This window comes from Heloderma suspectum, chromosome 2, assembly GCF_057233095.1.
Source record: "Heloderma suspectum isolate Gila_16-S chromosome 2, 16-S_ref, whole genome shotgun sequence".
In the NCBI taxonomy this organism is placed as follows: domain Eukaryota; kingdom Metazoa; phylum Chordata; class Lepidosauria; order Squamata; family Helodermatidae; genus Heloderma; species Heloderma suspectum.
Window position 1 is genome coordinate 171603793 of NC_139459.1, and position 27670 is coordinate 171631462.

A 27670-nucleotide genomic window follows, 5' to 3' on the forward strand; every position below is an offset into this window, starting at 1 on the left:
ACATGTGTATATTCTTTATTGCAGACCAGAGTTGGAAACCAGAGTTGGAAACATACAGAAACAATCATCTTGATGACAGAACATAGTGTAAAACCTAGACATCCTCCTCCCAAATGTACAGCTTTGTAAGAATAATTGACCTAAACTATCCCCCCAATATGAAGACACTGCATGCTTCCTCTTTCGCATTGGCCACAGCCAGCGATACCAATGCGATATTTAATATAAAATTGGGCTGGTCTGCCTGGTAATGTAGCCAATAAAGGAGCAATCATTTACTGCAGCATAGACATTACAAAACAAGAGGACACATTCCAGCACATTCCACCACCTGATTGTTACGTGGACATGCCCTCCGAGGCAAGGATCATCGCCATGTTTTCCCCCAAAGCATTTGAGAGAGGGCAGCCCATTAAGTCAGGCTACAGTGAGGACCCAATGGTTTTTAACAATATACACATGGCTCAAATAGGCAGCTGACTGAGTTTGCCAGGTGAAGGAATGGGGTGGCTGACTGGAGGGAACAGTTGGGGGGATCTCCCCTCTCCTGCCCCGGTAGGCAGCTGAAAGGTCTGTGCCCAACATCCTGTTGCAAGGGGGCAACCCCTAACTCCGGCTGGATGGCTGAGCCTTGATCTCCCTGACCAAAACAATAAATTATATCTACATTGTGTGCTTGACCTTCCATGTTGAATCCATGTTGCTGTTCTTCACCTGATACAGCTCCAAAAAGCAAATGAGAAAGGCCTAGTATAGAAAGACCCCCATTCTCTATATCTTACTGTGGTCCATTCTTCTCTATCTGGTGCCAGGAGGTAGTTGAGATCATGGATGGGTCTTCCTCTTGGACCATAGGCAGAGCTAAGTGGGCTGACATTACCCAAGAATGGGGCTTCCTCCTTGTTCCAAACTGACCCCCGCCTGCTGCAACTGAAACAGAGTTGTGGGAGAGGTCCAAGTCAGTGCTCTTTAAGCTTACGTCTTCTCAATTCCACCCCTTCTCACCCTCTACTATTTTATAGTTGAATGGAAACTAGAAGTAGAGTAAGAATGGAGGTTTGGTAGTTGCAATTGTTGGACATAATGCAGAAGAGATAAGGAGAGTCTTTTAGGACTCCATTTTAAGATTAGCAATTCATTTTCCTACTGCGCCACCCACCTCTGCAATTTGAGGCTTCCAGCAATTAAGGAAAGAATTGGGGGAGGGAAAAGCATCAGAAAAAACAGAGAAAGTTCAGCATGACAGCCTTAGCCTCCTGTGAGGGCCAAGGGCTACCATATTCCAAATCCAGATTTGGGATGGGGTTTCCCATCCTTGTGTTGGTACTGGCCAGAGGCAGTTTGGTTGTTTGGGGAAGGAAAGAAGGCTAGGCCCCTGGAATGTATACAAGGCCTGGCCAATCTAGAGGTTTCATGCTGTCTGCCAATCACAGAGACCAATGTTACACACCCATATTCCCTTTTGTGCCTCGAGAGGACTTTGAGGCCTGAACACACATGGTCCAACGTACTTCACTTGGAAGAACATAAGAATAGCAATGCTGAATCAGGCCAAAGGCCTAACTAGTCCAGCATTCTGTTCATGTAGTGGCCAACCAGCTGCCTGTGGGAAGCCCACACAAGTGGGACTTGAGCACAGTAGCACACTCCCACTTGTGTTCCCCAGCAACTGGTATCAAAAGGCATACTGCCTCTGATACTGGAGGTAATATATAGCCACTGATAGCCTCGGCCAGGACTCAGCTAGGTCCTAGCCTCTGAGCCTCAAATATATGAGGTTTTTGTTTGAGGTAAGCACTGGAGACCCTCACACTTCCACCATAATTCTTCAGACATCCAGCCTACATGCTACTTTTTGCCCTGATGATCAGGCTTTTGAGAATGATTTTGGTCTTCCACCTTTGCAATGTTGTGCTTAAAGGTTGGCAGCACACCAAGTCCCCTTTTTCTTCTTGTCTCCCTTCCCCTCCCCATAGGCTGGGTCTGGGACACAACAACATCCGGATGATTGAGAATGGCAGTCTGGCTTTCCTGCCTATCCTACGCGAGTTGCATTTGGATAACAACAAGCTGTCCCGGGTTCCTCCAGGACTACCTAACCTCAAGTTTCTGCAGGTACCAGGGTTGGGGTGTGTGTGTTTATAAATACATAAAAAAGTGGCAGAGCTGAACACATGCACGAGTGACTGTTTTGCCACAAGCCAGTCATTGTGGCTTTGTCTTTGACATAGCTGGATCCTGGGCCAATAGAGTTCATCCCAGTCAGATAACCCCTGTGGCAGCACGAGGGACTCTGGGGTGGGTTCTATGTTTCCATGCCTCGCCTTCCTCCATCCCTCTCTGATTTTGCCTCTGCTTCTCCCATCCCCATCTCTCATGCCCTTCCTAGGCCAAATTACCCAAGCACCCAGCCTCCCAAGCTGGAACTGGCCCATTTTACTACAAGTCAAAGGCCACTATTCTGCAACACGTCAAACCAAATTCTGCAATTTCACCATGACTCATAAAGAGAATACACATAGCCATAGGCAATAATGAATGCTGTCATTCTATGAAGACGCTGTGTAAATGTAATAATCACTCCAATAATATTTGTATCCTAAAATGTATAGAAAAATGTATAGATTTTTTATTATTTTAAAATGTATTTTGGCTCCAAAGCAAAAAAAAAAGAGACTCTGATAGCAGCATACAAAAAACATTTAAATGTTCCATACAGTAAAAATCAGATTAAGGCTGCACATCATACACCTGCTTACCTGCGAGTAAATCTCATTGAACTCAATAGGGCTTTCTTCTGAGCAGACATCTATAGGACTGTGTTGTAAAACCACTATATAAATTTATTGGGTATAGAATTCATGCTCTTGAAATTCTCAGCTTTCCTTAGTTGGCAAAAACAACAACTCCCCATCAAATTTCAACCTCTTGCTAAAATAGGCTGGTTGGGCAAATATGTGGGCAACACCTGATGAGATTTCAAAAGCTTGTTTGAAAACAAATCAGCTAACACTGGAAGATGGGAATTGCCCATTTAAAGATAGTAGGGTGGGATTCTCCCTTCCCTCTGCTTTGTGGGTGGTCTGATCAGTTTCAACTTCATTTTGGCTCTCTAAGAACGTAACTATCAAGGTAAATTGTCTAAAAGCTCAATTTTGGGTCACTACCCAAGTACTTTGGTACATAGCTCAGTTCTTTTGCAAACTAATTCGCAAAGTGCTTTTTGCTCCCGGCTGGACTTACCATGAGCTGATGTGAAGCAGTCTTTTCAGGTAGAATTTTCACAGCGGGTGCCTTTTTCCTTCCTCCTTGTTAAATCTTGCTGAAAACTGTGGGAAGATTGGGTGTCATTTTGATCTTTCATCTCGTATGCAAAAATGCATAAGGCTATCACCAACTTTGTTTTAACCTAGCAAGTGCAAAACTTTCCTGGAGTGGCATACGCTGTGTGGTGGGGACGGGACAGGCTTCACCAAGGTGTCTCAAATTCTGCAGTAAGACAAATTGACCTGTATAAACCATGCAAATCTGCATGATTTCTCTTTTGCATTACTTCTTTTGCAGTTCTTATCATTTTGCAAAATTTATTTCTCATCTGCTATGGTGAGAAGCAAGGATCTATATAGGGCACTGCAGCCCCTCTGATTCCCGGAAGTCTTATTCAGTAAGTCCTCTGACTTCCGAGATTTCATCAGACATTGCTCATGTGCTTTTAAGTATATCTTCACAACAATAAGGGCTAGAAAGTTGCTTTTCAAAACGCAACAAAACCCCAAAGCTGAGATTCTCAGGAAACTGAATACTGGGGCCAATCCCAAATTCTACATCTTTTCTACACTCCTACATATCTTCAGCATCTATACAGACCTGAGCTTACGTTAAGAACCCTTGCAGGACCTGAGTTGTTATATCATAGGAGAGGTCTTGTCAAGGCCTCAGCTGCTTTGTGAGCTGATGAAAGCAAACTCAGTTGATATTCCAGCTCTAATCAAGTGTGACTTCTCCCCTCACAGGTTGTATACCTTCACTCCAACAACATCACTCATGTCGGCGTGAATGACTTCTGTCCTGTTGGCTTTGGGGTGAAGCGTGCCTCATACCACGGCATCAGCCTCTTTGCCAACCCTGTACCCTACTGGGAGGTCCAACCAGCTACCTTCCGCTGTGCCACTGACCGCCTGGCTATCCAGTTCGGCAACTACAAAAAATAAAAAATAAAAAATAGAGGAGGGTGATGGGGAGGGAGGGTGGGGGTGGGGACAAAGGAAAGCCAATGGGGAAACTGGAGGGGGAGGGTGGGAGGTGAGTAAGGGTATGGGAAGCAAGGACCATTCAGGGGAGGAGGGAGTCAGTGGGGAAGAACGGTCAGGGGTTGTTAAAGAGAGCGGGCAGAATGCCAGCCAGTGCCCAGGAAAGAGAAAGGGAAGGGAAAGAAGAAGTACACAGAGCAAAAGCCTGGAAGGAAATAGGCACAGATCTCACCATTTGACTAGCTTATACTGGCCTACAGTAGCCCTGCATTTGAAATTGTGATAGGCAAACAAGCACTGGCTTTGTTCTTCCTATGGATGGGGTAGCCCTGTGTGGGGCAGGGTATGGGGGCTGTAGAGGATGTTGGGCCACACTTTCTGTTTGCATGAGGGGCCCCTCAGCTGAGAATCATCTGCATTGTTGTGGCTCTCTCTTGGCATGAGGGAGGCCCAGCCAGGCTAGTGACAGCATGCTCCACCTTCCCTCTGGCCAGGCCCTGTGTCAAGAGAGGGAGTGCCCTAGAACCGCCAGTGGTGGCACAGGGAGGACTCTGAGGTGTGGTCTCAGTTCACAGGCCCTCTTCCCCTCTACCTGTCCTCAGCTGTGTCTTCACTTACCCTGAAAGCTGATAGCCTCTCCAGGGCCAAGTTCCTCAAGCCCCTTGCCCCACCCCAAATGCTGGAGCTGGCACTGCTTAATTGTATGCATGACCCAACCCCTATTAAGTTTGTCAGGTTCCCTCAGGCTCAAACCCTAAGACTCAAGAGTGTGAAACCTGGTGTTAATGGGTGGTGCCTGTGGCAAATCAGGGGTGGAGCCTAGCAATGCCTGCTGGAGGCAGAAAATGGTACCAGGGGGGTCAGTGGAAGCGCTTGGCTGTGCCTCAGGGGTGGTCTGAAGGACAGCGGGGATGGCGCAAGTAGCAGATATTTTGAAACCAAGTGAGGAAAAATACCCCATCCCTCCCTGATTCTGTCCCTTCCCCTGGAGATCCAGACAAGGAATTTTAAACCTTCTGAAAGTTGAGGTTACTCTGAGAGCCTTTCTGCATGAGGCTTTTATTGTGTGCTTGTGATTGCTCATTCACAGTAGTTTGTGGGTCCTTTACATGATGTCATCCTCCTCCAGGGCATCACCTGCTCTTTGCAACCATTTCCCCAGCTTTTTTTAGAATGAGGAAAGTGTGGTATTATTTAGAAATGGTGGAATGAAATACTCCTGTAATTGTACAATTCTGCTATACCACAGCACCACCTAGTGGGTGTGTAATGAAACATACAGAAAGGCAGAGAAAGAAAAACCCTGGAAAAAAACATGTGTAAAGGAGCCGATCTTAATCCTACAAAGGATCAGGAAGCAGAAGCCTTGGTAAAGGTGCAGGTTAAAAGCCTCATGTGGAAAAGCCCTGAGACGTTGCAACTCCAACCCTGGTCAAGGTCACAAATCTCAATAATCACTGTGCCCCAATGAAGGACTGGCAGAGAAAGGAAATGAATGTAGGGCATTTGGGCAATGTGTGGCCCTCCAGATATTGTTGGACTGCAACTCCCATCATAGCCAGTGATGAGGGATGATGGAAGTTGAAGTCCAACAATACCTGGAGGGCCACATGTTCCCCACTCCTGATGTAGGAGTTTATCTGACACCCCTGGGGAAAGAGGGACCATTGCCACAAACCCTGGCTAAAACAATTTGTATATTTATATAAAATATATATATTAGAATGAATGTTCTTAGAAGAATGAGATTAGACTTTAAGGCAAGATCCAACCCCCTCCAGAGCAGAAGGGAAAGGGAATCATATATATATACATACTACAGGGGTAGGCCCCACCAATGAAGGATCCTATGTCACAACTAACGTTTTTGCACGGCTTCTTATATCTGTTTGACCCAGCAAAAATTATGCCCGTGTACAAGGAAGGCCAGTTTATGCTTGGTTGGGTTGCAGGGGAATAATTTGGGAGAGGGGAACTCACATTTTTCTTCACTTCCTCACCCCTCCCCTTTTGTAGTCCAGAAATGCATGGTGGAATCCTCTCTCTTTAAAGGAACCCTATTTTGGTTCCACTTGCTTCTCATATGTACTACCATGCCAGTGCTACACACAGCCACTTAGTAGCCATTTACATATCACCTGGCAATCTCTGTGGCTTCGTCTCTAGTGCATTAATGTTAACTGAGCAGCACTGTGGTGCCTTAAATTGCATTAAGTTGTTATTTCTTAAACTGTCAGCAGGTGGAACTGTAACATTACTTAATCATTCAGTTCAAAACCTGGTCAAAAGGGGAGTCCACCAAAATGTGTGGGGGAGTTGCCCAGTTATAGACTATGATTGATTTCAGCCCCCTGTGTTCATATATCGAACAGAATTGTTTGCATCTCATGGTGAGCTATTTGGGGCAATAAAAACAGTTTTAATGGATCATGGTACCTATTTTCTGCAGAATCTTGCGGCTGAAACCTTTTGTTGTGAATTTGACTTTTAAGCCTTTGGCTGTCTATATGGATGTAGGGAACATCTTTATAAGTCTGTCTTTGCTCTCTCTCTCCTTCTCTTTTAAATCTCTCTTTGGGTTAAAAATGTTCTCTTAAACCATGTGCAATATTAACTTCTGTAAAGGTGTCCAATAAAGTTAGTGATAATTGCCGACCTATAGCTGCTGTGGATCATTTTGTGTGGGTGGATACAGGGAAGTACCAGGCAGACCAAGTGCCACTTTGTACACTACAGTCTTTAGGTGCAAACCCAAGATTAAAATACACACACACACACACACACACACACACCCTAAAAATGTCACGTGTGCCCTGACAAATAAGTGGTTGAAAACATGGACATCATACAGGTACTCTTGTGAAGGATTGATTGGGATTGGTTGCAGCTCCCTGTTAAGTGTAAATTGGTGTGTTGCTGTATAATCTGTGAAATGGCCCTTTGGGCCACACACAACCAATTAAGATGTTCACTGTGTGCACACTGCGGAACATTTTTGTCACATCTCTTCTACCACATGTACACATAGCAGGGAGTTCCAGCTAACCAGGGCTTCCTAGTGTACGTACAAATATGTGATAAAAACCACACACACATTTCTGCTTCAGGGATGACAGTGTACATCTCGTGTACATGTACATTTACACATTATACACTCTTAATCCTTCACATAAGAAGCAGCTCTCTGATCACTGAACCACTAAGGGGGAGCAGCTCAGGGGTCGATCATTTTGGTACCCAAGGTGAGAAATCAGGATGGCACCCCTTCCTAGAGCCAGATTTACCAATAGGCAGAGAAAGCACAGAGAAGGTAATCTATCCTAACCCTGTGCCCACACTAGAAATCTATGACAGCATCCCTGTTAGGTGGCCATCGAGCCTCTGCTTAAAAGCCTCTTAGGGTGCAATCTTATGCATGTTTAGACAGAAAAAGAGGCCTACAACTCCCAGCACGCCCCAGAGCTATAGGCCTTTTTTCTGTCTAAACATGCGTAAGATTGTGCCTTTAATGAAGGAGAGCCCACCACCTTTCCAAGGCAAGTGTGTTGTTCCACTGTCAGACGGCCCATACTGTCAGGAAGTTCTTCCCAATGTTTAGTTGAAATCCCCTTTCCCCTTTAATCCCCTTTAATTGAAATCCCCAATTTGAACTCGTTGGTTTGAGTCCTACCCCCTGAAGCGACAGAAAAAAGTGCTCTATCATCTGTGTGACAGCCTGTAGAGAATCTAAGAATCCTGAGGTAAAAGATGTTTAAAATTTTGCATAAATTTTATAAATAAATGTGTTCTGTAATATAGTAGTATCGTGATTATAAAGGTTATCTGGGAGAAGTGAAAAGGTTACCTCTAAGGCTAATTACTTTTTGACAAAGGCCTGCTGTTGTTACTGTTGCTGCCTTAGTGGTTCACAGTTAGACACCAGTTTATATATTAGACAGGATGATTCAAAAGATCATGTTTTGATAGGTCATTTATGAACAATCTATCGGCTCTCACTGGCTTATAGTTACATGCTAACGAACTGCCAGTTACTGAGGAATTGTAAGTCATTGGTCAGAGGCCCCAACTGAAACTGTATAAAAGGGCAGATCCAAACTGTCACAGATCAGTTGAAGCAGTCTAGTCTGATGGTCAGCTGAGAGAGTTGAGGAGGAAGAGCTTAAGAAGAGATACATAAAAAGTAAACAAAGCAAGATAGCTGTGCTGGTCCATGGGGGGGGGGGAGGGATTTTCAGAATCCACAGTTAGACAATATCTTTATTAGGACCAACTAATAACCACAAAAATGTGCAAGCTTTTGAGTTCTCTAGAGCTCTTCATCAGGCTAGGTGGTACAAAAAGCAGAGAATGGGGGAAGTCTTCCACATTTTTATGGAATGTTGGTTGGTCCTAATAATTAGCTGAGATCACTGAAAGCAGAAGCTGCAAGAGCTAGTCATGGGAGAAAGACCCTGGAGGTGGCCCTCCAGGATATCTTCTGGGACAGAGTGACAGCAGAAGGAAGTTGGTCCCAAGAGGAAGGAGGACTTCAGAGGAGGCAACTGTGATATCTCCTTGGCTGTATCCTGGTCCTCAAGTAACTAACCAGAAGGAAGACTTCAGGAGAAGCTGAAATACTCCTTGCCAGAGAAAAAAGTATCTTGTCTCAAGAAACGAAGGGTCCATTGTGAGTGACAGCTGAAGGATTATATTCAACCTGGTATACTTTCAGTGAGTTCAAGACCAAAGGGAGAAAGTCTTATCCTGTGTGTCATTCTAGGAGAGCTAAGTGGGGTAGAGTTAAGGAAAGCGTAATTAGTATATAGTTTGTATTTAGGGGAGTGAACTTATTTATATATGGTGATAAGCAAAAAGCCTTTTACTGCATTTAATATTATGATAAATAATATGCCAATTGAGCGAGTCAGAAAATACAAATACCTAGGAACTTGGCTCAGTGAAAGAAATGAACTAACACAAGAGATAAACACAACAGTAGAGATGGTAAGAACAGTGTTTGTTCAAATGAAACAATTATTATGTAATCGGGACCTTAATCTTGCGGTAAGGATTTGGATGGTAAGATGCTATGTGTTCTCAATATTATTTTATGGAGTGGAGGTTCTTTCACTTAAAAAGAACAATCTGAGGAAAATAGAATCCTTCGAAATGTGGATATACCAACGCATGCTGAAAATACCATGGACTGATTGAGTAACACATGAGAACATACTATGCAGAGTAAGCAAACAAACAGAATTGGTAAAGACCATCAAGAGAAGAAAGTTACAATACCTTGGTCATATTATCCGAGGCGAAAAATATGCTATACTCCAACTTATTATACAAGGGAAAATGGAAGGAAAAAGATCAATAGGAGAAGATGAACATCATGGTTAAAGAATTTGAGGAAATGGTTCAGCTGTACTTCTATACAACTATTCAGAGCAATGGCCTCAAAAACAAGAATAGCTGTAATAATAACTAACTTCTGATAGGAGTTGGCACCTTGAGAAGAAGAACTTAGTTAAGGTTATAATAGCTTCCTTAAAGTGATAACATACAACTTATTGATAATGAATAATCTTAGTATACATTATAAGTAAATAAGGTTTTAATAAAAACAATTGTTCCCTCCCCCTTTTATATAATTCTCCATGACTGTTTATCCCATGCCTGAGGCCTACTACATGCTAATGTAGTATTAATGGTGTATTAAGAAGAAAGCTTAATCAGAGTTTTATGGGGACAGTGGAATTTAAGGGATAACGAGTGAATTTATACAAAGTGAATTCATGATTCTCCATAGTTTGGGAAAGTTTAGTGGGATAGAAACCCACTAGTAGGTGGTGTTTCTGCCACATTTGGTATCCTAGAGCTGGGATTTAAGAAACCCAATCACCTTCCCCCCACTCCCAATTTGGTGGTAGCAATGGGGTATAAGTGACCCAATTTCCACACAGCCATCTTCAAAAGTTTGAAAGGTATCACATTGCCTCGTCTCCAGAAGATGTCCAATTTTTTCTCATAAGACTTGGCCAGCTTCCTGGTGTGGCTTTTGTTGTTCAATTGCCCTGCCTCATTCATGGAATTTTATGGGGGGGGGGGGTGTTCAGACAACATCATCTTTCATTTGCCACCCTCCCTTGTTCCCGATTGCTGCTTCTAACTTTTTTCTTACCACAGAAAATCCATGAAAAAGGGAATAGCTGCACAGGTTTTTGTGCAGCTATTGTGGTAAGAGACCTCCATCATTCTGGGAGCACCCTTGGTCTCCAGCCTCTCGCCATCTTTGTTGCCCTCTTCTGGAAATGTTCCAGTCTGTTAATATCCTTAAACTGATGTGGCCAGAACTAGAACTCAAAGGTCTGACTCAAAGCAGTATGGAGTGATGCTATGCCCAGGGCCTCAAATCTTTAGGAGTATCAAAAGCTTTGAGGAAAAATAGGCCCTGTGCAAATACTTCAGTGAAGACAATTCTTAATAATTACTAAGTATTAATAACAATAATATACAACAGTAAAAGCCTTTGCTGGAGGGGGGGGGGGTCACTGTGAGCAAAGCCCTCTTTTAGCTGCCTTCTCAAGTACCAAACTGTACAAATTCAAAATTGTGAATGTAGATACTTGTTTTGTCTAGTTTACTCTTCTGTGTCCTCAGCATGTTGGGCTGAACGTAGTGTTTGAAGGCCTTGATTTGCAAAGCGATGAAGGCCTCCTTAAACCTAAATCTGGGCAGCCTCTATTAACGTATAAGAGGCCGCCCCAGATTTAGGTTTAAGGAGGCCTTCATTGCTTTGCAAATGTTATTAAAACATCGGGCCACAGCCCACAACTGTACTCCCTTGACCGGCTCCCCATTAATTTCAGTTGGGGTTGTGCAGTGAACTGCATCCCATAGATCAGGTCTCTCTCCCACATGGCAAAGCCGCCTCCAGGGTACCAGCTGCAAAATTAGTCTAGCTCTGGGTAAATGAGCCGGACAGGGATGGGATGTGGCAAGGGTTCTTGCCAGATCTCTTGGGACTCAGATCCCAAGAGACAAAAGGCTTGGGAAGTTTCTGTCAGCAGAGGGCAGAGCTTGAAGGCACAATTCAAAAAAAGGAGGGATGGAGATCTCAAGCCTCATTTAATTGATCTCTAGTGCAGGATTGTTTTCCTTTCCCCCATGTGTTTTCAGATAGATTTATTATGCCTGTATTGGTGCCTGCCTCTTAGTCATTCTACTCCATAGAAGGAGAAAGGTATAATAAGATGAGAAGAGCATGATGGATGGAGAAGAACATGTTTGAAACTATGGAATGGGGAATGAAGGCTGGGGAGGGTGGCCATGTGACACTCCTCTATTTGAAGGTCTGTCCAGGCCAAGTCTGGTTTAAAGATAAGGAGCCATCAGAAGGAAGAGCTGGGCCTTGAAGTCACACATCCGCAGGTAGCACCTGGACAGCAGACTGAACAAGGAACACAGGTCACCTGGCCACAGTCTTCCACACAAAGGTGAGATATATTGTATTTCTATTTAAGTTATAGTAATTGCTTCCAAATGTGCATCTCTGTCTCTGTCTCTCTCCATATTAGCATATGCTAATTTTATGCAAATGTGTCCTCTTATTTGGTGATGCATAAGTGGCCACCTGAACCTGTCCCTTTAACTTCTGGGTGCTCACCCAGAGATTTTACTCCTTTTCTTGGAGACCCTGAGAAAAAGCCCTGAAGCTTCAGGCCAAATGCTGAGATCCGACACCCCCAGGGTCAGCAAACAGGGTGGAGGCCCTTCCCTAGTTTACAAAGCCTTGGCTCTTCTCAAATATGTCCGTACTTTGACTAGTCTCCTCAGTCATGAGGGCCTTTGTGATTATTCCAGCAGTGTATTGCAGTTTAAAGGTACTTGGGAACAATTGGGGCGGGGGGGTTCAGGCAAGATTCTGTTGCTTTATTTTGACTGAGGCCCACTTGCATCAGACCTGAGAGATGTTTTATGAAGCACCACTGAATCCCCTCAAATCAAAATCTGGTCTATCATGCATTTCTTAAGATGGCTTACTCTTCCTGCCTCTGCACATGTGCAAAATGTTCTTTGTTATGTTTTGTGAAGGATGGAGGAAAAGCCACCCCAGATCATTAGCCAATCTTAACTTTGGAGAAAATGTATTTTGAGCCTGAATAGGTCCTGAGGGATCCCTGCTGGGCCAAATGCACTGGGTTTCCTCTTGGTCCAAGACACCTGTCACAAGAAGATGTGTCTATAACTTACAGAAGTGGGCAACTTGTGGCGCTCCAGATTTTGTCAGACTGCAGCTCCCATCATCCCTTACCATTGGCCATACTGGCTAGGGCTGATGGGAGTTGCAGTCCAACAACATCTGGAGGGCCACAAGTTGCCCACCCCTAATTAAGATATGGCGATGATGCCTTTCAAGGACACTTTTCAGAAGCCAGTGAAAGGATTTTAGCCAAGGCCTCTCCAGGCCCGGGGGAGGGTGTATTATCTGCCAAAGAGAGATGCATCCTTGGGAGCAGTCCATTGTTGGGCAGGGAGAGATGAGACATTTTTCCTGGGCACTGGCTGGCTCTCACAGCATCACCAAGAGAGGCAGCACTAATGTTCTGCAAAGTAAGTGATGGGGTTGGTGGTGTGATGTGGGCATTGCGGCAGTACGTGGGTGGGAGGAATCTTTGCATCTGGGTCCAGGAAGCCACATGGGAGGATGGAAGGAGAATGCAGAAAGATAGGGTGGAGGATAGAGAAGAAGGCCCCTCCTGGCTTTAGCCTACCTAGTAAATTCTGCACAGGAGAGAGCAAGCCAGCTACGCAGCTTATGATCACTGCAGCATTTGGGTTTTCAAAGAACATAGGATATCATTTGTTAACTGCCCAGAAAGTTCGGGCTAATGGGTGGTATAGAAATGAAATAAATAAATAAATAAATAATAAAAATAATAAAAAAATAATAATTATCATACTCTGTCTCTCCACTTCCGTGAGCAGCAAGAAATTCCAGGGGCAGCACTATAGTTTGGATAAGATGGAGCGAGCACTGGAGACGTACAATGCCTTTCTCATATTTGCTTTGCTTGAAATACACAGATTTCCTAAAATAGGCAGCAGATCCCCAGAGAGCAACAATGCCCTGTCAGCTTCAGCTAACTTCAGCTAGAAACTCCCCATTCCCTGTCTTTGGTCAACACCAAAATTGGCTGCTTCACCAACATGCCCCCTTACAGCTGGTCTTCGACCCCACCTCTGCATGTGAATTGCCCACACAGTACAATAAGAACCATTACGATTCTTTTGGCAAGACCTTGTTGGCTACTCATTAACAGTGATCAACCTCACAAGCATATTTTGCAAAGGATGGAAGGCAAAGAAAGACAGATAGGCCTGGTTCCCACATAGCAAAAATCCAGAGAAGGGCCTGGTTTGCACATAGGTAAAACCACTAAACCATTCAGGTATGACCTAAATCATATCCCTTACGAATATACGGTGGAGGTAAGGAATAGATTTAAGGGATTAGACCTGATAGACAGAGTGCCTGAGGAACTATGGACGGAGGTCCGTAACGTTGTTCAGGAGGCAGCAACGAAATCCATCCTAAAGAAAAAGAAATGCAAGAAAGCCAAGTGGCTGTCTGATGAGGCTTTACAAGTAGCTGAGGAAAGAAGAGAAGCGAAAAGCAAGGGAGAAAGGGGAAGATATATCCAACTGAATGCAGAGTTCCAGAGAATAGCAAGGAGAGACAAGAAGGCCTTCTTAAATGAACAATGCAAAGAAATCGAGGAAAACAACAGAATGGGAAAGACTAGAGATCTCTTCAAGAAAATTGGAGATCGCAAGGGAACGTTTTGTGCAAAGACGGGCATGATAAAGGACAAAGAAGGCAGGGACCTAACAGAAGCAGATGAGATTAAGAAGAGGTGGAAAGAATACAGAGAAGAACTATACAGGAAAGATCTTAATGTCCCTGATAGCCAGGAGAGTGCGGTCACTGAACTTGAGTTGGACATCCTCGAGAGTGAAGTCAAGTGGGCCTTAGGAAGCATTACTAACAACAAGCTAGCGGAGATGACAGTATTCCAGCTGAGCTATTTAAAATCCTAAAAGATGATGCTGTTAAAGTGCTGCATTCAATATGCCAACAAATTTGGAACACTCAACAATGGCCGCAAGACTGGAAAAGGTCAGTTTACATTCCAATTCCAAAGAAGGGCAACGCCAAAGAGTGTTCAAACTACCGCACAATTGCGCTCATTTCACATGCCAGCAAGGTGATGCTCAAAATCCTACAAGCTCGGCTTCAGCAGTATGCGAACCGAGAACTACCAGAAATACAAGCGGGGTTTCGAAGAGGCAGAGGAACTAGAGATCAAATCGCCAACTTTCGCTGGATCATGGAGAAAGCAAGAGAATTCCAGAAAAACGTCTATTTCTGCTTCATTGACTACGCTAAAGCCTTTGATTGTGTGGATCACAACAAACTCTGGCAAATTCCTAAAGTGATGGGAATACCAGACCACCTTACCTGTCTCCTGAGAAACCTGTACGAGAGTCAAGAAGCAACAGTAAGAACCAGACATGGAACAACCGATTGGTTCAAAATTGGGAAAGGAGTACGACAAGGCTGCATATTGTCACCCTGCTTATTTAACTTATATGCAGAGTACATCATGAGAAACGCCGGGTTGGATGAATCACAGGTCGGAATTAAGATTGCTGGGAGAATTATCAACAACCTCCAATATGCAGACGATACCACCCTAATGGCAGAAAGCGAAGAGGATCTAAAGAGCCTCTTGTTGAGGGTGAAAGAGGAGAGTGCAAAAGCTGGTTTGAAACTCAACATTAAAAAAACTAAGATCATGGCATCTGGCCCCATCACTTCCTGGCATATAGAAGGGGAAGAAATGGAAGCAGTGACAGATTTTACTTTCCTGGGCTCCAAGATCACCGCAGATGGTGACTGTAGCCATGAAATTAAAAGACGCTTGCTCCTTGGGAGGAAAGCTATGGCAAACCTAGACAGCATAGTAAGAAGCAGAGACATCACCTTGCTGACAAAGGTCTGTCTAATCAAAGCTATGGTTTTCCCAGTAGTAATGTATGGCTGTGAGAGCTGGACTATAAGGAAGGCTGAGCGCCGAAGAATTGATGCTTTCGAACTGTGGTGCTGGAGAAGACTCTTACGAGTCCCCTGGACTGCAAGGAGGTCAAATCAGTCCATCCTAAAGGAAATCAACCCTGAGTGCTCATTGGAAGGACAGATACTGAAGCTGAAGCTCAAATATTTTGGCCACCTAATGCGAAGAGAAAACTCTCTGGGAAAGACCCTGATGCTGGGAAAGACTGAAGGCAAAAGGAGAAGGGGACGGCAGAGGATGAGATGGCTAGATAGTATCACCGATGCAATGAATATGAACTTAAGCACACTCCGGGAGAGAGCGCAGGACAGGAAGGCCTGGCGTGCTATGGTCCATGGGGTCACGAAGAGTCGGACACGACTGAACGACTGAACAACAACAACAAATGGGTTGAGTATGGGTTGTTGTTGAATCATGGGCCGTTGTTGAATTGTGGGTTGTCGTTATGTGCGAAGCCTGCACTGTGAACTCTGGGTTGTTTGTGGTTAACCACCCAGAGTTAAACCATAATGCAGGATTCTCACATAATGACAACTCATGATTCAACAACAACCCATACTCAACCTGTACTCTAGGTTGTTGTTATGTGCAAACCAGGTTGTATTCTGAGGCATTGGAGCAGCAGTGGGGAAATGGTTTTTGAGTGAGGGCCACATTTCATTGGAGGTAATCTGCCGGGGGCCACATGCATTCAGTGAGCAGGGCTGAATCCAGTAGAGGACGGGACCACAGTCAAATATAAGTGGGACCTTTCTCTTTTCTTTCCCTCTTTTTCTCTTTCTGGGCACCCCCTTTTTCCTCTCTTTCCTTCCCTGCCCAGCAGACTGCTGCGGCAGAGTCAGATCTCTCTTGCTAGAGGTCAGAACTGGCCATTTGCAGAGAGATTAGGAATGAGGTCAAGGGCATCATGAAATTAGGCTGGGGGGGGGCAGGTTTACCACCACTGCCTTAGAGACAGCAGAGCTTCATCTGATTCAAGGCTTACTATGTGGCTTAAGCACCAACACTGTTATCAGTGTCAGGGTGAAGTGCTGGAACATGGTGACACACAGGGCTGGCCCAAGACATTTTGCTGCCTGAGGCAGAGAAGCAAATGCACCCCCTCCCCCGCAGCATGTAACAGAGCATCCAAAGCCAGTCAAGGTATTTTGGCACCTGAGACAGAAAATACCACAAACGCAATAAAAATACAAAAATTGTATTACTATTTTTACCTGGCAGCAAAAGTACAACAATAATAAATTAAATAACTAAGCATGTGCTGCCCTTTCATGACATTCAAAATCACCTGCCCAAGGTGACTGCCTCTCTCTGCCTAACAGAAGGGCCGGTCCTGAAAAGATAACCATGTGCAGGATGTCTCACCACCACCACTGAATAACAACTCCCCCCCCCCACACACACACACCAGGAAATATAAGGAAAAGCATACAAGTCAGAGAGCGTGAGTTTCAGGAAGGATTGAACCCTGCCACCTCTCAAAACCAGGACCCATAGAGAGAGAGACAAGGGACTGTGAACACCCAGGAAGTCCCAGCCCAGAATTCCTTAAGGAGAGGGGACGTTAAGAGGGACGTTTTAGATTTCTGTAGAGACAGATGATGAAGAAATTTTAGTGTAGGGTTGGGAATAGAGCAAGATTTTCAACAATGTTTAAAGGCTGCTCTTATATTCAAGATTAAATGACAACAAAAAAAGGCAATTTTAACGTAAATTTTAAAAATCTTTATAATAATTCTAGCACTGTTATTAACACAGCACCAACAGTCCCTCACTTTTTAATAGCAAACATCTTTGACACTGAAATGTTTATAACCATAATAATTAATAATCCAGTGAAATGGATAGAAATATTTATCCTCCTGAGAAATAATCACACATGGCATGAAAACTTGCCAGCTTTTGAATAGCTCCCGTTAGCTGTGCTTTTAACAGCTGTTTGATCTGCAGCAATTTTGTCAGGTAACCATATTTATCCTCTCCATGTGGTGAAGAGCTCAGATTGTTGCATATTGAATGGTTGTTAACGGCACAAGAGCAGGCCAAGCCTTTTTTCCTGGCCAGTTGGCAACCCTAAGCCCAAAACATGGCCTCTCTAAAACAAGAGTGGTTAACACGTGGCCTGTGGGCCCCATCACCCCCATGTCCTCCACAGTGGCCCCTGCCACTCGCCCCTTCCATGCCACCAACATTCACAAAGCACTACAGAGGGTTTAAAAGGACACATTCAGCTTGAAAACAAGCTAGTTTTTTTTTCCTTTTTAACCCTCTGTAGCAGCTTGCTACCGAAATTCAGCAGCTTTTTTTTTGCTACCGCTAAATTTGGCAGTGGCAGGACTGTAGCCCATGGAAGGGGGGGTAGGGGTGGAAAGTGGCCCCCAGACCCCTGAAATTGTCCACGCTGCCCTGTACAGGGCTCCTGACACTAACCGTCTTTTTAAAAAAAAGTTTAAGTGAAACCATAATGGCTATAAATTTACTTTTGCTTTAAAAAAAGTGTGAGGGGAGGGGAACTTCCAACTTTTGCCAACAAATGTTGTGTACTTGGGTGGAGCCTGGGACAAGTCACTGGGAAGCAAGCAGCTACAGAATTAATGGGAAAAGCATTATTTTTGTTCCTGTGGTTGATGTGGACAGATTTAATGGACTGAGGCTTTGCGTCTGGTGCGCAGTACAATAGCGGTGCAGCAAATTGAGTGTGAGCACAATCACCACTGCTGCCATTGCCAGCCCTGCCACACACCTCCTTCATTTCAGCAGAACCTGCCATGGTTAGTGCCAAAACTGGAAGCATGTGCACTCTGTAGTCTCTCACGCAGCAGCCTGTGACGTGGTGTGCTGGGACTGAGAGCCACCTCCTGGCTCCTTAGTGCAGGTGTGTGGTGTACACAATTCGTGCATGCACATTAAGTGAAAAAATAATGCTATTGACTTATATTTCTTTTTGGAAACATTTCAGCTTTACGTACAATATTCTTATAAGTTGTTGCAACGATCCCAACATTCAGTCTGCTATTAAAAATAAATTTCTGACCACTGGCTGAGAGGACAAAACAACCAGGGCTTTTCTTATTTCTGGTAAGTTGGTGACTCCAGCACCTCTTAGGGGAGGCTGGTGGCTCCAATTTCAGTGGGGTGGTGAGTCCATTCTGGGTTTTAGTTAGAACCATCCAGAACTCCAAAGGAGCTATCCAAGATGCTGGGCCCATCGTGGGGATAGGGTTCAGCATCTTGGACAGCTTCTTTAGAGTTTTGGCTGGTTCTGACTACAGCCCAGAATGGAATCACAGCCTTACCAAAATTGGAGCCACCAGTCTTCCCTACTGATACTACCCTGTGTGAAAGAGACACTAGGCATTGCATGTGCCTGCTCTCTCTCTCTCTCTCTCTCAATCTCACTCACACACACACACACTCACTCACAAACACACTCTCTGTCAAAGGTATCTTTTCAAAACTCACTCTTGAAAAGATTCTTGGGTGGCAAGGCCGCTACCATTCTGTACTTCTGTGGCACTCCCACAGCATCGTAGCATCCACACACAGCTCTGGTGATAGCTTGTGATAAACTTCTTTGGTGTCAAACCCAACTCCCTCCTGTCTGTCTCTTTCTCCCTTCTCTCTCTCTCCATCCCACCATCCCAAATTCTGAAACTTTAGTTGCCATGGCAACATGACCCAACTACTCAAGTCTCCATCTGCCTTAGGAGCCATTTTAAATTTAGATGTACGTGTCTCCCTTGCCTCCCCCCTCTTGACACTGTGCTGTGAGCAATGCAAGAGGCCAGGACATGGGCACTGCCTACCATCTCCTTGTGCATTTGCTGCTGAGTAGGGTGGGCCAACTTTTTAAACTGCCATTGCTGCTGTGCCTTGAACAGAAGCTGTAGACATTATCAGGAGGCAATGCCTCTCTCCATGCTGTAGAAAGCTTCACCTGCTGATTTCTGCACACCAGCCTGCTCTTAATGGTGCAAGGGCAGATCAGGCTGTTTTTCCCCCTAGACAGTTGGCAACCTTATTACTGACCTACATGCACAAAATGCTCTGGATCAGGACACTTGTCTTACTGTGTGCAATGAAATTCCATACAGAATAATACGCCTGGCACAAAACATTAAAACACCAATTCTTCCTAATCATATCTATGGTTCATGAATGATGCGGAGGAGACCTCTTGAAATGCAAGTAATATCTGCGAAAGGCTTCAGTGTTCAGAAAGCAGCATTTTTGGTTTCTCCATAGCTACCTGTCTCTTCCTCATGGCCCTAGGACACGGCTTTATATTAGGGATATTCGAAACAGCAACACTTCATCTTGCCAAAATTCTCCAAATTCCATCTCGAAGCTCGTTCTGACTCCGGTCCATATCAGATTGCAAGCTTTGTGTTTTTCATTAAGCATGAAAATCCATGCATACTTCCATGTGCATTTTTCCAAATGTACTCATCAACTGTGCACATCTTTGAAGTGTACGCATGCATCTCCCATTGATTAAAGTGCATTGTGCAAATCTTTCAAAAGTCCGCATTTTTTCAGACACATTTTTCAAATGTATGCATTTTTCATGCACATTTTCTTCATGAACGCAATTTTTTTTGGTTGGTAAATCACATTGCAGGCTGAGAAATGTATGGACGTCAACTGCAAATTGCGTCTGTGTTCGGTCCAGAAGGTGAGAACTGGGTAATTCCTGACCAAAAATGAACTAAAACAAATGTTTCATATGTCCCCAGTTTACAAGCACGTGACTCTATTGCTCTACCTCTGCTTTTCTTCCTGTTACCATCACATACTCTCCTAAGATAATATCCCAAATTCTACAAAAACCTAGACACAAAACATGCTCAAGGGTGATGCATACTAAACAAATACTTCAGATCTGATACGCTTGCTTGCTTCATTTAGGTATTTACAGCCTGTTTTTCCCAGCAAAAAGCCTTCACAAAGTGGCTTGCAATATAACTAAACTAGTATAAACACAATTTATTATTGTGTTTATAAACTGCTTTTAAAATCTTTACACTGGCTGCCAATTTGTTTCCAAGCAAAATATGAAGTGCTAGTTCTTACCTTTAAGGCCTTACATGGTCTAGGTCCAAGGTACCTTGGGGAGCGCCTTCTCCCCTACGTCCCCTCTGAGAGCTGTGTGCTGCAGCTGCCTAATGTGAGATTGGCAGCCACACGCAAGAGGACCTTTTCCTTTGCCGCCCCTCAGTTGTGGAATGACCTGCTGGTTGAAATGCACCTGCTGACCTCTTTGAAGGTCTTTAAGCAGGAATTAAAGGCTCTATTATTCCAGCAGGCCTTCCTTTTTTAGAACTCTCATTCCTCTTTGTTGGCTCTTGTGTACTGATTTTATGCTGTGTTGTTTTTATTGTTGGATTTTTTGTTAATTTGTTTTTAACTCTGTAAGCTCCCTAGAGTACTTGTATAAAGGTGGGTTATAAATTGAATGAATAAATAATTTAAAAACAATACAAATTCAATTAAAAAAGACCAAACCATTCATTGAGGCTTTTTTCATGCTATTGCCCTGTCTCATTCACAGAATTTTACACAGGGTCCAGATGACAATATCTTCCACTCAAAACCCTCCTGTGTTTCTCCACCACTACCTCTGTCTCTTTTCCTGGAAAATCTGTTAAGTAAGAAAAGTCAGAATAGCTGCACAATGTCTTCCGACTGTTAGCCCTAGGACCCCTCTGCCTGGAGGCCCCCACTGTCTCTTCCAGTTCTGTATAAGCAATGCCTAATGTCTCTTTCACACAGGGTTGTATCTGGAGAAAAACTAGCCTTCCTGAGCGGTGCTAGAGTCACCAACTTACCAGAAATAAGAACAGTCCTGGTTATTTGTGTTCTGACTTCTCAGCCAATGGTCAGAAATTTATTTTAATAACAGACTGAGTTTTGGGATGGTTGCCACAACTTGCCAGAATTTAAAATTGTTTATGAACTGTCCCTTTGTCGTACTCTTTCCTTATGGGCTTGAAGCCTTTCAAGTTGGGAAAGGTGCCTTGCGGCTTCACGGGATCTTTTTTGGTGCCATTCAAACTGAAAGCATTTCTCTGCATGCACCACTTTCTCTGTGGTTTCTAGCATTATCTTGAACATGCTGGTGCTGTAGGGGTCCAGCATTCCAAGTTGTAAGGTCGCCACCTAGCCATCACATGCTCTCTCACTGAGTGCTGAATGAGGATATTCTTGGTGCAGAAATTAAATAATTTCTGATGCCAAATTTGAGTCATCCCACAAGTGCCCTTCAAAGTCACAAGAGTTGGCCCAGGAAATGTGGTGCAACACACTGCTGCTGCTGGAAAGCATGGGAATGAATGTTTCTCCTGGGAGACAAGACAATCAATTAGCAAGGAGGCGTTATTCCTCATATCGCTTTGAATGACCTGTCAAGTTGTACGCCACTGTAGATCAGGAATCCTCTCCTAGGAAGCTCTTCTGCCATTCTGCTGAGCTTTGCGGGTGAGGTCTTGACACTCACAGTGGCTTCTGTCAGGGGTCACGCTACCTGGCACAAAAAGGAGGCAAGAGAGCAATAGCGACCACTGTCCCACCTGGTCATTATGTAACATGCCTATCAGTTCATTGGAACTCTTGCCTTTCTTTCCTCTGCCCTGCTCCTTTCTTCCTTGTGAGGCGATTATATGGTAATAATCCCCCATTCTGGCAAGGACCTGCCAATTTATCATTTGCTGAACAACACTTAGTAGCATTTCAAGCACTTAATAATCATAACTTATTTATCACATTTTTAAAAAACGTAACCTTCTCTCTAAGGATCCCAGGCTGGCCTATATGGGTTTATCCCATTTTATCCTTACAACAACCCTGAGAAGTAGGTTAGCCTGAGAGATTATGACTGGTGCCCAAGGTCACGTTACCGAGGGATCTTTGTGGTCGAGTGGAGCTCTGATAACAGATCTCCCTAGCCCAAATCCAATAATCTTATCCACTACACCACACTGGAAGTGGACGACGACGACGAAAACTATGCAGCTTCCCCCATTGAGGCTGCATTATAGGGTACCATTTCACATTTCAGTATTTCCGTATTTGTTCATTTTTCAAATGTATATGCTGATACTTGTGGCGAGGGTGCTACCTTTGGTTCCGGGTCCACCCAGACAGCCACCCCATTCCGTGCACATAAGCAGCCTTCCACAGGTGTGTAAAGTTGCTGGATCAGGAGCCATGAGAGTCAACTGGGTGTGAACCAGAGTGCAGAAACTGCCTGCCTGCATTGCACCCTCTCCAATAGGAAGTGTATACAAAGGCACATAGAAGGTGCATCCCCATCCACATATTATGGCACAAATAGCCACATGCAAATAACCTTTAAAAGATGGCTGCAGAGCCTCAGTGCCAGGAGCTAAATTTGTCCCTTGCAGGTCCCACTTTGGCCCTTCGGGGTTCCCCCTGAAGGCCACACATCCCTCCCTTGTCCCCACCCTTTCCCCCCAGCCACCAATCATTTGGTGGTTTCCCAGCATTTGTGCAGTTTTCACCGCTTTCTAAAAGGTTGAACTGCCCCTCCTAACACTTGTTTCTGGCAGTAAGAACTTTAAGCTAAAATAGGTTGGTACTTTGGCCCCTCCTCATTTGCCATTGGCCCCACCCACCACCGGAAAGCGTCCCCTGAGAGCTTCTCCGAAATGGGATACGACCCTCAGACTGAAAGAGGTTCTGCACCTGCTTTTAAAGGTGTGTCTAGAGCAGATTCAGGTGACTAACGTTTTAGAAACAAAAGGCACAAAACAGATTTCATGGCCCGTTGTCTTCCCTCCTACGAGGGGTGGTTGCATACAGAAGCCAGGAGTGAAGATATGGCAGGGAATGGAGGGAGAATCCTGAACAGGAAAGGGATTGGCTAATGCAGGAACTTTCCTCCTTCCTCTCTCCTGACTGAGGTCGATCACATGGATCAGTAGCCCAGAGGGGCTCTGTGAGTGGGAGCTCCAGGGTGAGTTTCTTTACAACTTTCTCCCTGCTCCTCTTCATTCCCAGCTGCTTTTCCTCCCTGCTCTCCCTTACTACACAGAATCTGGATCACATCCACTAATTAAAAAACAAACAAACAGGTGCCACGTTACACAATAATTTCATATACTATGCTTCAGAACTTTTGTCCTTTAATTTAAATACAGATGTTGTGTTTGTTTGTTTGTTCTGCCTGAACTCTGGTACCTGGCTTGACTTGCACTGATTGTCTGGTTTTACTACATCATCACATCAAAGATGAACACAACCTCAGTCATTTGTCCAAATGTTACCCATCGTGGAGAACATATGCGCCATATAGCATTTGCAAACTGGAACTGACATTTACATACAACTGCACAACCTTTAAAGATCTGGTATGGAGTCAGCTCAACATGATTCAAACAGTCATTTCCTCCACCTATCTTTACATGAATCCTGAATCCCCAGCTGTGGCTATCAGGGATATCACTTTTTAAAACTTTCTTTCTTCCTTCAAAAGCAAACTGAATGAAACAGCTCCTGCAAGACAGCTGTTCCACTTTCATCACAGCCATGAGATGACTGGTGCTGTGAGATGAAGGTTCCCGAGTTGAATTCTCAAGCGGAGGCTTTCTTACAGTGTACACCAGCTGTGGGGACGAGCAGGAGGGGTGCTGAGGCACTTTCTTTGGTGCAAAAGTGGAGTGTGAGCGGGGGCGGGGGGGCAATAATGGTCTCTTCCAGGGCTAGTGTCAAGGGCAGGTGTGATCGGGCAGCTGCGAAGCACCCACACTGATACACAAGAGCCCCCCAGGGTTGCTCCTCTTCACCTTTGCAACCTGCCAGTTCTCCTCACTCTGGCCCAGTCAACAGTGGCAGTGAGAAGCAGGAGCAGCAGATGCTGCTGCCTCCTTGCTCGCTGGCTGTCTGCCCATCAAACAAGTAAGTGGTAGCAATGAGGAGAGAGAGGAGGAGCAACCGGTGACAACTGTGGTGAGAAGGTCGACTCACCGAGGAAGGGGGCCCACTGAGGGTGTCTTGCCCAAAGGCCCTCAAAATCCTGGAGCTGGCACTGGTCTCTTTTCTTGCACAGGGATCCATAAAAAACTAGCTCAGGCAGATTTTTAAAAGGAGCAGACACATTTATAGAGCACAGGTCAATCAACAGCTCTTAGCCATGACAGCTAAATGGAACCTCCTCTCAAAGCCATATACCTATGGGAAGGATTGTTGCTATCAAGCCCTGCTTGTGTAAACTTCTCAGAGGTATTTGGCTGGCCATGGTTGGATGCCACTGGCCTAGATGCCCTCTTGGTCTCATCCAGCAGGGGTCTAATTAAGTTCATATGCTTTTTTCCTCCTCCCAGTCCCTTTCCTTGTGTCACCTGTCTTTTAAGACTGTAAGCCTCAAGGCAGGAACTGTCTAATTGTTTCTTGTAAGCCGTTCTGGGAGCCTCTTGACTGAAAACTGGGATAAAAGCACTTTAAATGAATACAGGACTGGCCCAAGACACTTTGCTGCCTGAGGTGGAGGACAAGATGGCATCCCCACCCCAGTTCACATACGGACACTAACTGGACTGACAGGTGACGCTAACTTCAAAACTGGAGATGCAATAGCATTCTTCCACCACACCTGAGGCAGCAGGCTAGTTAAGGGGGTTCAGGACAGGTTGTGTAGCATATACCGCTCTGTCTGCCAACAGAGGAGAACAGCTGGAGAGTGAAATGAGAACAGCTGCCATTGCTGCCCCTTAGCATCTCCTGCCTGAGGTGGCTGCCTCACTCTGCCTAATGGTACTGCCGGCCCTTAATGAATGAAATAAAATGTTCTTAATTGGTAGTCAACCCTGGAGGAGAGTCAGACATGGGTGGGAAAGGGAGGGTTTTGGTCTTGGCACTGTTTCACCCTCTGCTCCACCCTCTACTGCTGTTACATGAGTCACCAGGCTTGTGCTGACATGGCTCCTCTGTGTGTGTGTGTGTGCGCGTGCATGTGCGCACACACGTGTGTGCGTGTGTGTGTGAACAGACCTAGGTTCCCAACTCCCAACTGGAGCAGCATAAACATGAGGGCTAGGTGAGCCAAATGACAGCAGAAGGTGGGGTAGAGAGGGGGAAAACATTGTCCTCCTAACTAATCCACTCTTTTCTTCCCCAGCTATCTCTCTCAGGCTCCTAAGTGCAGCTGAGCAGCCCAAGCACAAGCCGTGCTGAGTGTATATATATGCATGTATATACGTATATATGTATATGTATGTAGAGGTGCGTAGATGTATGTGTCAAGTGACAGCAAAGGTGGGCTTGGTGGAGAGGCAATTCTCTGATTTTGAGCATCTGGACCCTCAATTCCCGAACTGTCCAGTTGAAAAACAGAGAAGTGGCAACCCAGTTGGTGGCCCAAATGATATGGGGGACAGAGAAAACAGGTTGCGGTGGTGTGATTCACAGCAAGAGTTCAGGCAGGCTCTTACATATCTTTCAAGATTAAATTGAAACACACATACATATATCTATACACACACACACCTCACACTGAAGTTCCATGCTGCTCCTTACCACTAATTTGTGTCAGGCCCGTTGCTAGGATATCAGCAAGGGGGAAGCAGAGCAGGCTGGGTAAGAAAGGGCACAATTGTATTTGCCTGCATAGGTACTTTAAAAAAATGTGGACTCAGTCACAAGGCTTTTCTGAAGTGCATTTTTGTTAATCAAGGGGAAAGCAAGATACATATTTGACGGATGTTCAGAACATTATACTGTTCCTGCAGAAACAGAGTTTCCACCCAACAAAGAAAAAAAAAACTCGGACTCAGAAATATATGCGGGCAAAATCTGGAATATTACATACCTTATTTTTTACTGGGCTGGAGGGAAAGAAATGTATCAGGTGGGCAGTGACCCTGCTGCTCCATCCCTAGCTAGAGGCCTATCTTGAGGCATTTGCTGACAGATGCGTCGTATTGAGCCTCCCACAAATACCCCCACAGCCAGTCCAACGCTCTACCTTCTTTGGCAGAAGCTGCCCAGCCTTGCCCCTGTTGCTGGAAAAGTCTGAGAAGCCCAACGTGGTCCCTACCAGCTGGGAACACCGAAGAGCGGAAATCAGGGGATATCTATTATTCATCGTGTGAGCAAGTGCTGCTGACTGTGGGCTCTTGGAGGGGGGATCATGCTTGCCCTGCCAACTGGCCACTGGTGCCCATTAGCTGATAGCTTTGCTCAGAAGAACTTTCTTGGCAATGCAAAAATAATAATAATAAATCATTATGCTTTGGGGATTTGGGGAAGCACTCCTGCTTGAGCTTTGGCCAACATGTTTGGAAGGAGAGCCTGCAGAACTTCCCTCTCTCTCTCTCTCTCTCTCTCTCTCTCTCTCTCACACACACACACACACACACACACACACACTTATTTAACATTAATTTTAGGCCACCTTTAAGGCTGGAACCCTCTCAAGGCGGCATATGAGATAAAAACCATACAATAACTACAATAAAACTCAGTAAGTACATATTCAATAAAAATCCATAAAAACAGAGATTGACCTTAAACATCAATAAAAACAAAAATAAACAAACAAAAAACCCAGCAGCCCAAGACACCACAGGAAGGCCAGCAAAAACAGGTGGGTCTTCAGAGCTTCCTGAAGACCTGCATAGAATGGGCCTGACAAACCCCCAATGGAAGTTGTTTCCAGAGGTATGGGGCCACCACTGAGAAGGTCATCTCCCTTGTACTTACCAGCAGCCCCAGCGCAAGGTCTCTTGCCGCCTGAGGCACGAGAGAAAATACACTGCTGCATTGCATCCCTGCCACCACATTGCACCCCCTTTCCCCTAACCTTTGCTGCTACTGCCGTGTCAGCTGTATGGAGAGTTGCGCAGCTGGAAGAAACAGCTGTGGGGGGGTGTCTCATGACAGCCCCTCCACACTTGCTTCTTCTGGCCAAATGGCTCTTCATAGAGCTGTGGCAGCAAAAGGAAGGGGAAGCAGAATGCGGAGCGTGTAATGAGAGAAACAGAGGGCAGGCGGTTTCTCCAGACAGCAGCCTCTCTCTGGCTGCGGCTAATGCCACGGGGGTAGAGTGGCTGGCAGGACGGCTATAAGAGGGAGGGCAGCAGTGGTGGGCCACCCTGGTGGAGTCAGGCAAGAGCAGCACTCCTCCCGCACTGCTGCCTGTTGCGGATGCCTCATCTTGCTTCATGGGAGAGCCAGCCCTGCTCAACCACCCTTGGCAGCAGGCAAGTGACAAGGGCCTCTGTTGGTGACCTCAGCGTGTGGCAGGCTGGTATGGAGAAATTCAACTAGCTTAGGCCCAACCCATTT

At 45.1% G+C, this 27670-nt stretch overlaps 1 protein-coding gene and 1 long non-coding RNA gene across 3 annotated transcripts in view; one reads left to right on the top strand and one right to left on the bottom strand.

Moving 5' to 3' along the window:
* BGN (biglycan) overlaps positions 1–6902 on the top strand; it is a 49145-nt gene extending 42243 nt beyond the window's left edge. For both annotated transcript variants that reach the window (XM_084836018.1, XM_084836019.1), the window contains 2 exons: positions 1977–2115; positions 4014–6902. In XM_084836018.1, coding sequence (XP_084692144.1) covers positions 1977–2115; positions 4014–4211 — 337 coding nt within the window. In that variant the 3' untranslated portion in view covers positions 4212–6902. The remainder of the gene's footprint in view (positions 1–1976; positions 2116–4013) is intronic.
* On the bottom strand, positions 1–27567 carry LOC146353245 (uncharacterized). The gene is made up of 4 exons (XR_014788019.1): positions 27086–27567; positions 21769–21890; positions 3244–3329; positions 1–930 (listed from the first exon to the last, which is right to left on the bottom strand). It is a non-coding gene; the product is annotated as an uncharacterized LOC146353245 (long non-coding RNA).
* Between the last annotated feature and the right edge of the window lie 103 nt (positions 27568–27670).